The sequence below is a fragment of the Triticum dicoccoides genome, chromosome 4B (genome assembly GCF_002162155.2).
Source record: "Triticum dicoccoides isolate Atlit2015 ecotype Zavitan chromosome 4B, WEW_v2.0, whole genome shotgun sequence".
In the NCBI taxonomy this organism is placed as follows: Eukaryota; Viridiplantae; Streptophyta; class Magnoliopsida; order Poales; family Poaceae; genus Triticum; species Triticum dicoccoides.
In genome coordinates this window covers 682,438,403-682,451,021 of record NC_041387.1, presented here as the reverse complement: position 1 = coordinate 682,451,021, position 12,619 = coordinate 682,438,403, and the positions used below count along the sequence as shown (strand labels likewise).

At 42.9% G+C, this 12,619-nt stretch overlaps 1 protein-coding gene across 1 annotated transcript; it reads left to right on the top strand.

Moving 5' to 3' along the window:
• The first annotated feature begins 112 nt into the window (after nucleotides 1-112).
• Nucleotides 113-3,241, top strand: LOC119292364 (F-box/FBD/LRR-repeat protein At1g13570-like). Its single transcript, XM_037571215.1, has 5 exons — nucleotides 113-571; nucleotides 1,145-1,274; nucleotides 1,458-2,330; nucleotides 2,434-2,586; nucleotides 2,663-3,241. The coding sequence occupies exons 2-5, from the start codon at nucleotides 1,173-1,175 to the stop codon at nucleotides 3,098-3,100; spliced, it is 1,566 nt and encodes a 521-aa protein (XP_037427112.1). The 5' UTR covers nucleotides 113-571; nucleotides 1,145-1,172; the 3' UTR covers nucleotides 3,101-3,241.
• The last annotated feature ends 9,378 nt before the right edge of the window (nucleotides 3,242-12,619 follow it).

The window sequence follows — 12,619 nt, the reverse complement described above, 5'->3', positions numbered from 1 at the left end:
GCACGGGCATCCAACTAGTTGTTATAAATGTTTTTGCAACACCGCTCTTTTCGCCTTGTTTTTTTATATCGTTAATATTTCCTTTTTTTTTGGGTGCTACAGATAGGCAAAGAGACGGCCTATTGTACAGGCTGTTTTTAAGGCTATCTCCAACTGACGTGGGGGATTGCTATAGACGAAGGATATCTAAACTGATGTACGAGCCCGTAGTAAAGGGCAGTTGTACCGTGCCACGAGCCACGTCAGAGGAGCTGCTGGCTGGCTGGAGTTACAACAAGCCAGCGGACGCCGCCGCCGCCGCCGCCGCAACCGGCTCAGACCTGCGACCGCCTCTTCCTCTGGCTCCTTAGGTCCGACGGGATTCCTTCCGCCGACCGCCCACACCGTCGTCTCAACGGCGCACTTGTCGCCGTGCATCGCCCGGCTTTGCCGCTAGAATCGGATCGGGGGCCGGATTTCGGCCGAGAGAGGGTAGGCGGCGGTGGATTGGTCCGCTGGCGGAGGGCATTCTCTCGCGATCGAGTTCCTTCTTCCTTCCCACCGGGCTGGCTCCTCACCAGAGATCTATACGGTACCAACGCCCTCTCCCCTTGCGTATCTCGCTCCACAAAGTTCCATCCTTTCTGATCTGAAACTAAGAAAGAATCATGCATGCATGTTGATTCACAAACCAGCTGGGACATAATTCCTCAGATGCAGGTTCTAAACCTATTTCAGATTCAGTAAGGCTTGGTGGGACCAATTAGGGAAACAAGAGTGCACTAATAAGTACTCCTATAATGCGTCTGAAATTACAGTTTGTTTGTTACTATCTGATCTGATGATACCTTGCTTCGTTCAAGGTCCACTTGATAGCAAGGAAGTAGTAACATGTCTTCTCCGTATGTAAACTGATCAAGTAGTAACAAACATGCTCTGTTTTCATGTCTGCATCTATAACTTGTCTCACACACATAATAGGCTTGCCGCTTGCTTTCTTTTTGGAAACTTAAGTAACAATTAACTCTCTTTTCTACACTTAACTAATTAATGATAATAACCACCAAAGTAGGAGTGCTAGCTAGTCTCAGGTTAGGCTTTGACCTTTTGATTGATGTCTCACTCTGTTTTCACTGTTTGTGTGTGTGACCTGCTTCTCTTTCAGGCAGAGCAGAGGCTAAGATAGTTTTTTAATGGCAAACATAAATATTGGTTCAAATGAAGATCTGCATCAGACTATGATGATGATGAGACCAAAGAGAAGAAAGGGGCTTCAACTCACCAACCTGCCAAAGGTATGGAATATATATCTATATATTTCGACGAATGCACTCATGCCAAGTTATTACTAGTAGAATCTAATCTAAGCAAGTATATCAACTTGCTGTCCTCCTCCTACTTTTCCTTCACAATGCACAACAACTGAATTTGCTCATCATTGTTCAACAATCTAAATGCCATTCTGTCTTTCACTCTAGGACATTCTCTGCAGCATCCTCTCACGACTGCCTCTAAAGGAAGCCGTGCGGACGAGCATACTGTCGGAACGGTGGAAGCATCTCTGGCGCTGCCACTCAAATCTAGAATTCAGTCTTAGATCAGTGTTGCCAGGTCCTCGTACCAACGGACCCAACGATGGTAGGCCATGGAAAGACGTGTTTATTCAGAGAGTCGATGCGGTCCTGCAGCAACACTGTGGTGCAGGGGTCGACAACATTCAGTTCCAGGCTCCGTGCGACGATGAGCATGGGGAACGGATAGAGGGATGGGTCCGCTTTGCCGTTGCTTCCAAGGCGAGGCAACTTATTCTCGATTTCTCAGCCACACACCACATACAACAACATCCATATAAAATCGATTTGCGGCTTCTCGATGACAGTGAAAGCTCACACCTGCAATCCATAAAACTCTGTGCCGTTTCTCTGAAGGTGCCCGCGGATTTCAAGGGTTTTCGGAACCTTAAACGGGTTTTCCTAGCAGACACGGATATTACCGACGGCGACCTTCAACATCTGGTGTCCAACTGCAGCAGTGTTTTGGAGTTCCTTGGAATCTCTGGCTGTGGGATGCTCACAAGGTTACGGATATCTCATCTTTCAAACAAGCTTAAGCATTTGCAAGTATATGACTGCCGTTTGCTTCGAGCGATGGAGTTTAACTTTGGTCTGGTAAAGCTCGAGTACAAAGGCCCTTCTATAATACTGTTATCGCCTCCTGGAACTTTACTTCTAGCAGATGTATGCATCAAGCTGGAGGGCATCTCTACTAATTCTCTAGAGTACATGTTCACCAAGCTTTGCCATAATGCGCCCCGTGTCGAGACTCTGACTCTAAGATGCCATGAGGGGAAGGTTTGCGTTTTCGTGCATCCGTATTTGAGGTTTCTTAGGTCAACTTTCATTGCCGATTTTGTTGTTTGTGTTCTAACTTGTGCTATGCATTTGTGTGATTCAGATGGCTGCATTGCCAGGAAAGCTGCACGAGTTTGTTCATTTGAAGCACCTGACACTGGGCTTGACTTTTGGGTTTGGGACAAGGACAAGTGATATTCTTCAATTTGCCTGCCTTCTGGTTGCTGCTCCTTTCTTGGAAAAGCTGGAATTTCATGTCAGTTTGGCCTTTCAACTTTCATTCTACTCTAGTAACCATTAGAAATTTGATGAGTATGACATTTTATCTACAGATGTGGCTGCGCTGCCAGCATGAAAAATACAGCGCGGATAAAGGGCGTCTCCGGAGCCTTCCCTCACAGCCACACTCCCATCTCAGGGCGGTCGACATCACGGGGTTCTACGGCGAGAAGGACCAGCTGGAGCTGGCGCTCCACATCCTCATAAACTCCGTCGTGCTGGAGTCGATGAAGATAGACCCAGAACCTGTGGCCGCCCCCGCCGGTCTCACCCGACTGGCGCGCCCGGAGGCTCCTCATTTTGCAGACGGCTACGAAGTCGCCCGGGAGTTCCTCCGCAGCAGAGACTGCCGCGATGTTGTCCACGTCGTTAAGCCTCTGGCATGTCGTGTGAGGCCGCTCATGTTTGGCGCCCGCACGCGTATCGGTGCAACCCAACGCGCGTCTTTCTTCGCAGAGCTGCGTAGAAGAGAGGCGAGGAATGCGGCGTAATGGTCGCGGCCGGGCTTCCTGAAGCTATGCATACACCGGTGACATTTGGTACCATTCATTCAGAGTTGGTCAAAACTCTTTGTGTTGAACAAGATCCATTTGGTAGCATTCTTTCATAGTGAAAACTCTTTTGTTCGATCATCATGGAAAAGAAAAGACTTCTTGTTCAGAGCTTGGCTTGGCATCATGTATGTTGATTGGTCAAGCTCTCCATCTCCATGAATGTTTTTCAAAATTCATGCAATTTTTTCAAAAAGAAAAAAAAATCGGAATATTTAAATATTGTCTCTACTTTTCTTTTTCCAGTTTTTCTTCCTCTGTTTTATTCCTTCTCTTCTCATGCCGGCCTTCATTGCTGTTGCTGATCTGAATGAAGCCCTACTTTCTTGTTTTGCATATATGGTGTGCAACTTTCTTGTGTTTTTGTATGGGACAGTATAATCATTAGACGTCTGATTTTCATCGTTCAATGTCTGGTTGACACATGTTTTTTCTAGGTTAATAAAACCTAGAAAAAAAACCAATCAAAACCCAAAAACTCCCCCAAAATTATGAAAACAACCCAAGAACACTTGCAGAAACAAAAAAAAAATTGTGCGTCCACGTGCGACACGTGACGGCTGCTGGACGCACCACGTGGTGACTGGAGCACTCGTCGTGCACCTCGTGATTGTCCGCTGGGAAGCCCCATCCAGGGGGTACCTGTGGATTAGTTAATCCCGCTATGTCTTCCTTCGCGGGAACTCCTATTTAGTGCGGGGCGCGCTGGGAAACCAGCCAACGCGCACACCCCGCGCGCCCTTGCCAGCCCATGTGCGGGGCCGGATGACCCCTATTTTTTATTATGTTTTTTACTTTTTGTATTCTATTTCCTTCTTTTTCTTATTTAAAATAATTCATGATTTTAAATAATTCCAAATTTTTAAAATGTTTGAGAAATCTTAAAATGTTTATGAATCCAAAAAATATTCATCATTTCGGAAAATGTTCATGGATTAAAAAAGATTAAGTGATTTTTTTCGAAACAAATCACATATTCCAAAAATGTCCAGGATTTTGAAAAAAAATTCAAGATTCTGAACAATATCCATGTATTCAAAAAATGTTCATGATTTTGAAAAAATGTTTGTGTATTGAAAAACCAATCATGCAATTTAACAACATTTCACCAAATTAAAAAGTGTTTAAAATTTTTGATAATTGTTCCCAAAAATACAAAATGTTATTTAATAAAAAATATTATATGATTCAATGCGTTTTCGTAAATATGAAAAATGTTCATGCGTATCAAAATAATATCCGTCAAGACAAAAAAATGTTCATGCATTTAAAAACTGTTCCCATCTTTTTCTTAAACTAGATGATACCCCGCACGTTCTTGCGTGAATATTTTGCAACATATTTCAATGTGATTCGTTGTATGAAACATGAATATTTGAAGTAATACTATAAAATCAAAAATGAAAATACATATAATTTATTATGTTTGATTACTATATAGTTGTAAAATGTTTATTAAATATGAATAGCATAATAGATTGAAAATTCTCATGTATTTTTGTATGTTTGGATGGGTCTTTTTTCATGCATGTTTCATGATGAAGTGTCATGCTTGCAAGTTAAGACATATGGTAGTGGGGGTGGGCCTTTTCTCATGCATGTTGTGAGATGATGTGGCATGCTTGCATGTTGAGAGAAATAGTTAGCGGGGGCTACCTATTTAGATATAGAAGATGTCCGTTGATTCAAAAAGATGTTGATAATTTCAAAAACATTTGCAAATTCGGAAAATGTTCTTGATTTAAAAAAACATGCGCGTATTTAATAAATCTTCACAATTTACGAAAAGTTCATGATTTCAAAAAATCTTTGTGAATTTGAAAATAATCATCATTTTCAAAATGCTTGTGACAGCAAAAAATGTTCACGAAATTTGAAAAATGTTCGCAAAATGAATAAGACAAAAAAATAAAGAAAAAACGAACATGAAAAGAAGGGAAAATCAAAATAAAAAAAAAGGAAACGAAAAATAAAAAGCAGAAAACCACAAAATAACAATACAAAAGCTGGTCTATGAAGGATCTAGAACAAGGGGCTAGTTCAGCCAGCCCAAGTGTATGCGATGGGGGGGGGGATCCGAGGGTACATGCTAGGTCACTATACGCGCCAACTAGGATCTGCCTCTTTTGTGCGCGAAGGAAACCCCCGTTGCATGAAGCCTATACCTAATGGGCCGGTCCAGCGAAGAAGGAGCGTTGGGTTTTTCTTCTTCTTCATTTGTTTTCCCTTTAGTTAAGTTTTTGAAATGGAAAAATATTTAAATTTTCAAAAACCGCTCACTGCACAGTAGAAAAAATATAGAACCAGTATTGTTGACTCAACTTTTAAATAAGTGTTTATCTCTACTACTTCAAAAATAAGTATTGTTTTTTTCTGCCCAGCAGAACTCTTCATCAACCGTTTCCCCTCTCCCACAACGTTCCTCCATCGTTTTATTTCATCTAGCCGTCTTTCTCCACCACGCCATAAAAAGGAAAATACAAAGCAGAAAAGAGGCCCGCTGAAAACTGACACATAAAGCCGTTGAAAACCGATGTACAAAAATAAGAAACCTCGAAAATGGATAAATGAAACACAGAAAACTGAAAAAATGCATGAAAAATTCTAAAACCGTTCCAAACTGATCTATAGAACATTCTCAAAACAGTTTTAATGGGTAGGCCCACTAAAAGGAAAAGGCCTGGGCACAAGACACGAGGCAGAATATGCCTCAGTGTATGCGAGATGTAGCTCATGCTCTAATATAAGGAATTCCATGTTCAAGAAAAAAAGGAATTACATGTTCTTTGCTCCTTTTGGCAAGGATAGTCTCTGTAAATCCCATGGCTGAGCGATATGGGCCCGCCCATGCTCAGCGGCCCCTGGTCTTGGGAGATTTTTATAATTTTCCTCTTTCTTGTGCTGGTTTGATGGTTTCTCTCTTTCTTTCTTTTTTGTTTTTTAAATTCATGAACAACTTTTAAGTTGCGAACATATTAAAAAAAATTGTAGACATTGAAAATTAAGCATATTAAAAACTATGCAGGCAAGCAATTGCTTTTTGTAAGGTGAACACCTATGTCATTCATTCAGTAATAGGAGTACAAAACAAAATTTCACCACGATCTAGAGACAACCAGAAGGACAATTGGCACACCACTTTTGCTAAAATAACCCTATAAACACATGGAATTCACCGGGGGACCCAAAAGAAGAAAACAAGCAAAAGCCGCCGACGTAAATGAGACCTTGTCGGACATATGAGATACACTACCATCTCGCGCAAGATCAAAGAAGTGTCATAGCAAGCAATGTTGCACCATGAGTCGATGAAGTAGGCCGTCGTGCGGCCCGAGACTTTGTAGCTTTGTCGGTCGTGGATCTTCCCCATGCTCCCAGGCCCGTGATTTCTCCATCGTCATCCGACATGGTCAGAGAGTAGACCTAAAGCCACATTCCTAAAACCGCCAAAGACATGCCAAGCCGAAAATCTTCTAGATAAGGTCACTACCATCGTGCTTGAACAAGACAACACCAACAACCCTGTTGCATCCGGAATAAGGCCACCGATCCATACCATAGTGCCAAAGAAAAGCACCTTGCAACGGCAGGACCGGAGCACAATGGGACTTCACAAAGTCGCCGCCACAGCCGCGTCTACCATGCATGACCAACAAACCTACCAGATCGGCCACAGAGGCACTTCATTTACCGCCATCGTCACCACCACTAAAGAAGAAGCCATGGTCAGGCGAACCCTAAGCAAGCTAGTCCTAAAACTACCACTAATAAACCCCTTGCGCGGGGGATTCATTGAACGGGAAGGAGAGCCGCCGGAGATAACACCGGCAAATGGAGGTGCAAAGGGCGAGCGGTTTCGCTTCTTTCCATCGGCACGGGACGAGCGAGGCGGTTGAGACGGAGCAATGCAATGTAGCGTACGTATGAGTTGTGCAAATATGAAATGGGTGTTTTTTGTTTTGTTTTTTGCGGGGGAATATGACATGGGTGTTGATGCCACCAGTTGTGTCTTTTCTGCTGTAGTGCCACGTGTCTTGCCTTTTAGTAACTTCCTCAAGAACCTATAGAGAACCCAAGGAAGGATTGACATCAATGGCAATAATAGGCTACTAATTACTCCTCGCCATAATAGGTTATTTTTGGAAGGAATTGATTCGCCAAGTTCATTCCATCTATCATACACCCATATTCAGATGAACATGAAAGGTCTCCCCGGCCCATGTCATCCCCTTGTTCTGCTCAACTTTGGATTTGCAAGCTTTTTGCTAGCTAGTAATCTGGATTGGTTGGTGTGAGATCACCGCAGCCTCCCTCTCCCCGGCCTATAAAACATACTTGTGGAGCCCCAGCCAAGCTGCACCAATCGATCTCCAAACAAACCAATGGCGTGCGGCCACAAGGCGGCGGCGCGCGACGTCCCCGCCGTGCTCCTCCTCCTCCTCCTTCTCCTCGTGGTGTCTCTCGCCACGGTTACCAGTAAGTAAAACCTCACGATGTTTTCTCTTGGCGGCGGCGGCGGCGGTCATGTTGATTGACGATGATGCATGGTTCTCTATTTCCTTCCATTGCTTAACTACTAGGGTGTGCGTGGGTGGGCGACTACGCGTCGGACCACGGGTGCGGGAAGACGTTCGTGGAGGCGCTGTGCGACCCGGCGGACGCGGCCCAGAACCGCGCCTGCAGCGACGCCTGCCACTACAACGGCTGCGGCGGCGGCCGCTGCGTCTACGTCGCCACCGCCAGGGGCTGCTACTGCAAGCCCTAGCCCTAGCAGTCGCTTCCATGGTTCCATCCTCCTGCCGCGCTATTGCTAGCTAGTCGATCATGTGTTCCCTTGTTGAATTGAATTTGAATTTCAATAAAGAGGTATGCATCCAGTCTAGTGTAGGCATACATGTCAGATATACTCATACAGATACATGTCAGAAATTGCATGCTGGAAACGCACAGCGTGATGAGTTTCTCAACATGGTTTATTTCGTTGATCGGGGTCAAGCGAGGGAGAAAAACGATTTACAACAATGCAGTAAATCTTTTCCTTGATAACTCCAGATCGTCGCGGTCGATATTCATTGCCTGCCATATATGGAATGTTGTATGTTTGACAGCAAATCAATTCTATCCATTTGTTGCGTGTAATGCATTACTTTGGCGTTCATTATTTTCAGCGTATTTTACATTGTTTTTTTTTGAGGGACATTCATTGTTTCTGAAAACTATCGGCAAAACGTGTTTTACTGGCCGGCCCATTGGGAGATCCACCACTGCTCCCATACCTAATTTCAGGCCCAACAGCACAGACTGAAAGCTTACTTGCCTGGGCTGTTAGATTCTAAAAAAAAACTTATCTGACCTGTTTTCTCTGCAACAACAAAAACAAATCAGCACTTATGGGATCACTTCTGTTTTTTAATTGCCTCTTTATTCGCAATTGTTTTGCCTGTTTCTATTTAGCAAATAGATACTTTTTCATTTTGTTTTCGTATGTCTTGACACACTCATTAGGCTACACGTACTTATGCCACACATGCGCGCCATCATCATTTAGTTTGCACGAAACAAGCGCAGCTCTATGTGCAGTTTCAGGCTTTCTAAATTGAAAGGACGCCCATAACACAAGCATAATGATTGAATCTACGATCGATTGACTGCCGATTAACATTGTACAGCTATGACCATATCGCTGCACATATTGTTTTCTATATTATTCACAAAATTTAAAAATGTTTGGAATCTTCAAAATTGTTCACAATTTTTTTAAACAATGTTCATGGTTTTACAAAAAAATATGTCTCAATTTTCAAATAACGTTTTGATTTTAGATAATTGCTAACTTCTTTCAAAAATGTTAATGCTTTGGGGAAAGCGAAATCAAATAACAGACCAAATTCTAGAAATAACCAAAAGAAATAGAGAACTCGAGCAGTCAAAATGGACCGAAAACAAAGCTCAGCTCAGCAGCTAATGCTAAAATTGCCCAGCCCAGTTGCGGTGCTTGAGTGCGTCACTGATCCCGTATTGGGCCACCCTAGTAGGATCCGGTTGCTTTGTTTTCTTTGATTGCTTATGTTTTTTATACTATCTTTCAAAATATTTTAAATATAGTTTTTGTATTTATATTTCCAAATATATAAAATTTCATCACACATTAAAATAAATGTTCATGTAACATAGAAAATAAGCGAGATATAGCATTTCCACGGTCCATTCGTCAAATAGGAGGTCCCCGCCTGAGTTGGGGTAAGAAACATTGGCGGGCGAATGGGCATGGAATTTTGTTACTCCTTGTACGTCTAGTCCGGCTGATCGACAATGTGTTTGCTCCCGACGAACATGGTCTCCTAAGCTTTAGTTTGTTATGTTGCATTCCGTTATGGTCTAGTAGAACATCCCTCTTATTTCGCAAAAAAGAGAGTAGAATATCCCTCTTCATAAAAATGGATTTCATCTATGGAAAATGCTATTCTACACTTTATGTGAAGGATAGCGAACATTTCACTTGAAGAGTGCATGTAGGCACATGTTTTGCGTTTGTTCCTTTTTTCCCCTTTGTTACTTTATTTTTCTTTTTGCTGTTTTGTATTTTCATATTTATGTTTTAACTAACTTTTTATTTTTCCCACCCTTTTATTTTGATTTATGTTTACTTTAAAAATATGCATTCCTTTGTATTCCTATTATTTTTATTTTTACTACTTTTTTGCAAATATGCGAGCAATGTTTTCAAATCATATGAACAAATATTCAGACCCGCGTGAATAACTCCTCATAAATACATGAAGCCTATTCCAATTACATGAAATCTAATCAGATGAATGAATTTGTTCGAAAAATTCAAGGTCAAACCTTTTAATAAAAAATATTATTTTTAAAATATTAGGTGATCATTTTATAAAAGAGAGTTAACATTTTTCAAAATTGTGTAAACATATTTTTAGATGAGATAATATCTTCTAAAAGTCGAGGAACACTTTTAGAATAAAAAACCCCATTTTTTTTACAAAAATACTAGAGGTAAGGGACAACCAAACGACATTGAAAAACGAAAAGAGAAAAATCATACGAAACAGAAGTGGTTTTCTGTTTTGTGGAGAAGGGCGTAATAATTGGGTTGCGGGGGAGAAAGTCAGGCTGATAAGGTTTCACCACAAAGTAGTAGCTTGTCAGACCTATCACCTTTACTTTATTGCAAACCTAACAGTATTCCTATAGTACATGAACCTTCAATTCTTGTGCTAGAGTCCCCTCAAAAAAAAAATCTTGTGCTAGAGTCATGCTATAGGGAAAAAATTAATATTGGAAAGTGTGATCCATGAGAGGAGGAGAATTTCAACTTAAGTATCGAATAAATGATGTAGACGCAAAAATAACTAACTTATACATCTCCGAGGCCCTAAAACTCACCTCCACCAGATGATGTGGATGAAAAAAAAATATCTCCACCTTCAGGAGATGTAAAGTACAACAACTGGAGATGCAAATTTGCATCTTTATCTTCACGAGATGTAAAACTGGCGGCCACGCGTCAACCGCCAAACCGCTTTCATGTTCGCCCCCCCCCCTCCCCAATCACCGCCCGGGCCATGACCGACTCCGATGACCCCGCCACGGCCTTTGTCGGCGTGACCACCATCCCCAATCCCGCCCCCACCCCCATGCCGCAGCCCCAGTTTTGCCCCACATTGGCTGGTCGTTGTCGCGGCTGCGCCGCTGGCGAAGAAGCAACGTGTCGCCAATCCCCGCGGTGGAGGTGTGAAGCAGCCGGTGGGGCTCAACCCAGCGACGAACCCATCTTGGGTAGCCAAAAATTCAAAGGCAGTCGTGCCTGTGCCGGCTGATTAGCTGCTACCGGTGGCCGTGGCATCCGCATCCGGTCAAAGAACCCCTACTCCACCTCCGCCGCCGCCAGCGGCGGCCATGGAGGAGTGGGTTGAAAGGCCTGTATGCCTAATCTATGTAGGGTAGGTACTTTATTTAACAGTACATGATGTCCCCGCATAACTTCTTGAAGTATTTCCCATACAATGGGTTCCTTTTCCGAAATTTTCCTTTTAGCAATCCTTACATTAGAAGTGGCGCGTTTCGTGGTTAAATGCGAATTACAAATAGCTGAAAAAGCTTTATTGCTATCTTTAGGAGGACGTGGTCACAGTGGTTGTACAACAACCTCGCGGCCGTTGGCCAGATTTACATCTCCGCTTTGCATCATCTATTGAAGTGAGTTGCACTTTTACATCTCCAATATGCATCATCTGTTGGAGTTGCCTCTTTTTTGAAGATGTAAAATGCACTTAGAATATCTGGCCATTCATTTTGCATCCAACAACAGGGAACAAATCGACTAACCCCAAAAACAGATTCAGTCGACTGGTTCCTAGTCATTCCCTATTCTTTTTAAAAAGAAAAACACTGCTTCGACCTCTTTTTTTTGCAAGAGAAATTTTCAATATATTCATCATCAATTATAGCAATGCAAAAAACACTAGATACAAGAAAAATTACAACCAGGTCCATTGACCACCTAGCAACGACTATAAGCATTGTAGCGAGCCGAAGACGCGCCGTCATCATCACCCCTTCCTGAGCGGAGCCGGACAAAGCTTGGTTTAGTAGACACTCGGGAAGTCGTCGTATCAAGGCCCCAAAGGACCAGCACACCAGATCAGCAACCATCGCCGATGAAGAGAGTTGTAGATCAAAAAAGTCAAATCAAATCTGTAACCACATGAACGAAAACTGGATCCAAATAGATTCACCAAAGACCAACACCGACCGAATCCCACGAGATCCGGTAGAGACACACCTAATTCAGACGCCCTCCAATGATGCCAGACACACCTTCGGGACGGGGATTGGACGTGAAAGATATTATTTCATACTAGAAAAAGAGGCTTCCGTCCAGCCCCATTAGTCGCGAAACTGTAGGAACCGCGACTAATGAAGTCTTCTGCCGAACCGCGACCAAAGGCCTGGGCCCAGGGCGCTCGGTGGCCAGCTGGTGCACGTGAGGGGCTTTAGTCGCGGTTGGCCAGGCCAACCGCGACTAAAGGTGCGCAAAGGCCTTTAGTCGCGGTTGGCCAGGCCAACCGTGACTAAAGCTCCTCCCCTATATATACCAGTTCAGCACGCTCACTTAGCCATTTGGTGCCACTTCTCTTCACAAGCTTCACAAGGGGGTGTAGGTTTGCTTTTGGTTCCTCTTATGCACACAAGGTGTTTGATGAAATGCCCTAAGAGGGTGAAACAAACATGATATGAAGTGTTGGAGCCACACTTGAGGTTCCTCATTTATTTTTTCCTCCTCGATCGCGGTTAGCAACTTGAACCTTTCATGCATGTGTGTCATTGATAAAATATGCATGTGTGCAGTTCATTGTTTAATTTATATTGTTTGTAGCTAGTTAGTTTAACAAATGCATGATGGTTAATTATATATTTTATATTATAATAATGCAGATG

What these genes read in the sequence shown, in the direction of transcription:
- LOC119292364 (XM_037571215.1), top strand. Translation starts at nt 1,173, where the DNA reads ATGGCAAACATAAATATTGGTTCAAATGAAGATCTGCATCAGACTATG. An exon ending in TAAGATGCCATGAGGGGAAG is followed by an intron (nt 2,331 to 2,433) that starts GTTTGCGTTTTC and finishes TGTGTGATTCAG; the next exon opens with ATGGCTGCATTGCCAGGAAA. An exon ending in TGGAAAAGCTGGAATTTCAT is followed by an intron (nt 2,587 to 2,662) that starts GTCAGTTTGGCC and finishes TTTTATCTACAG; the next exon opens with ATGTGGCTGCGCTGCCAGCA.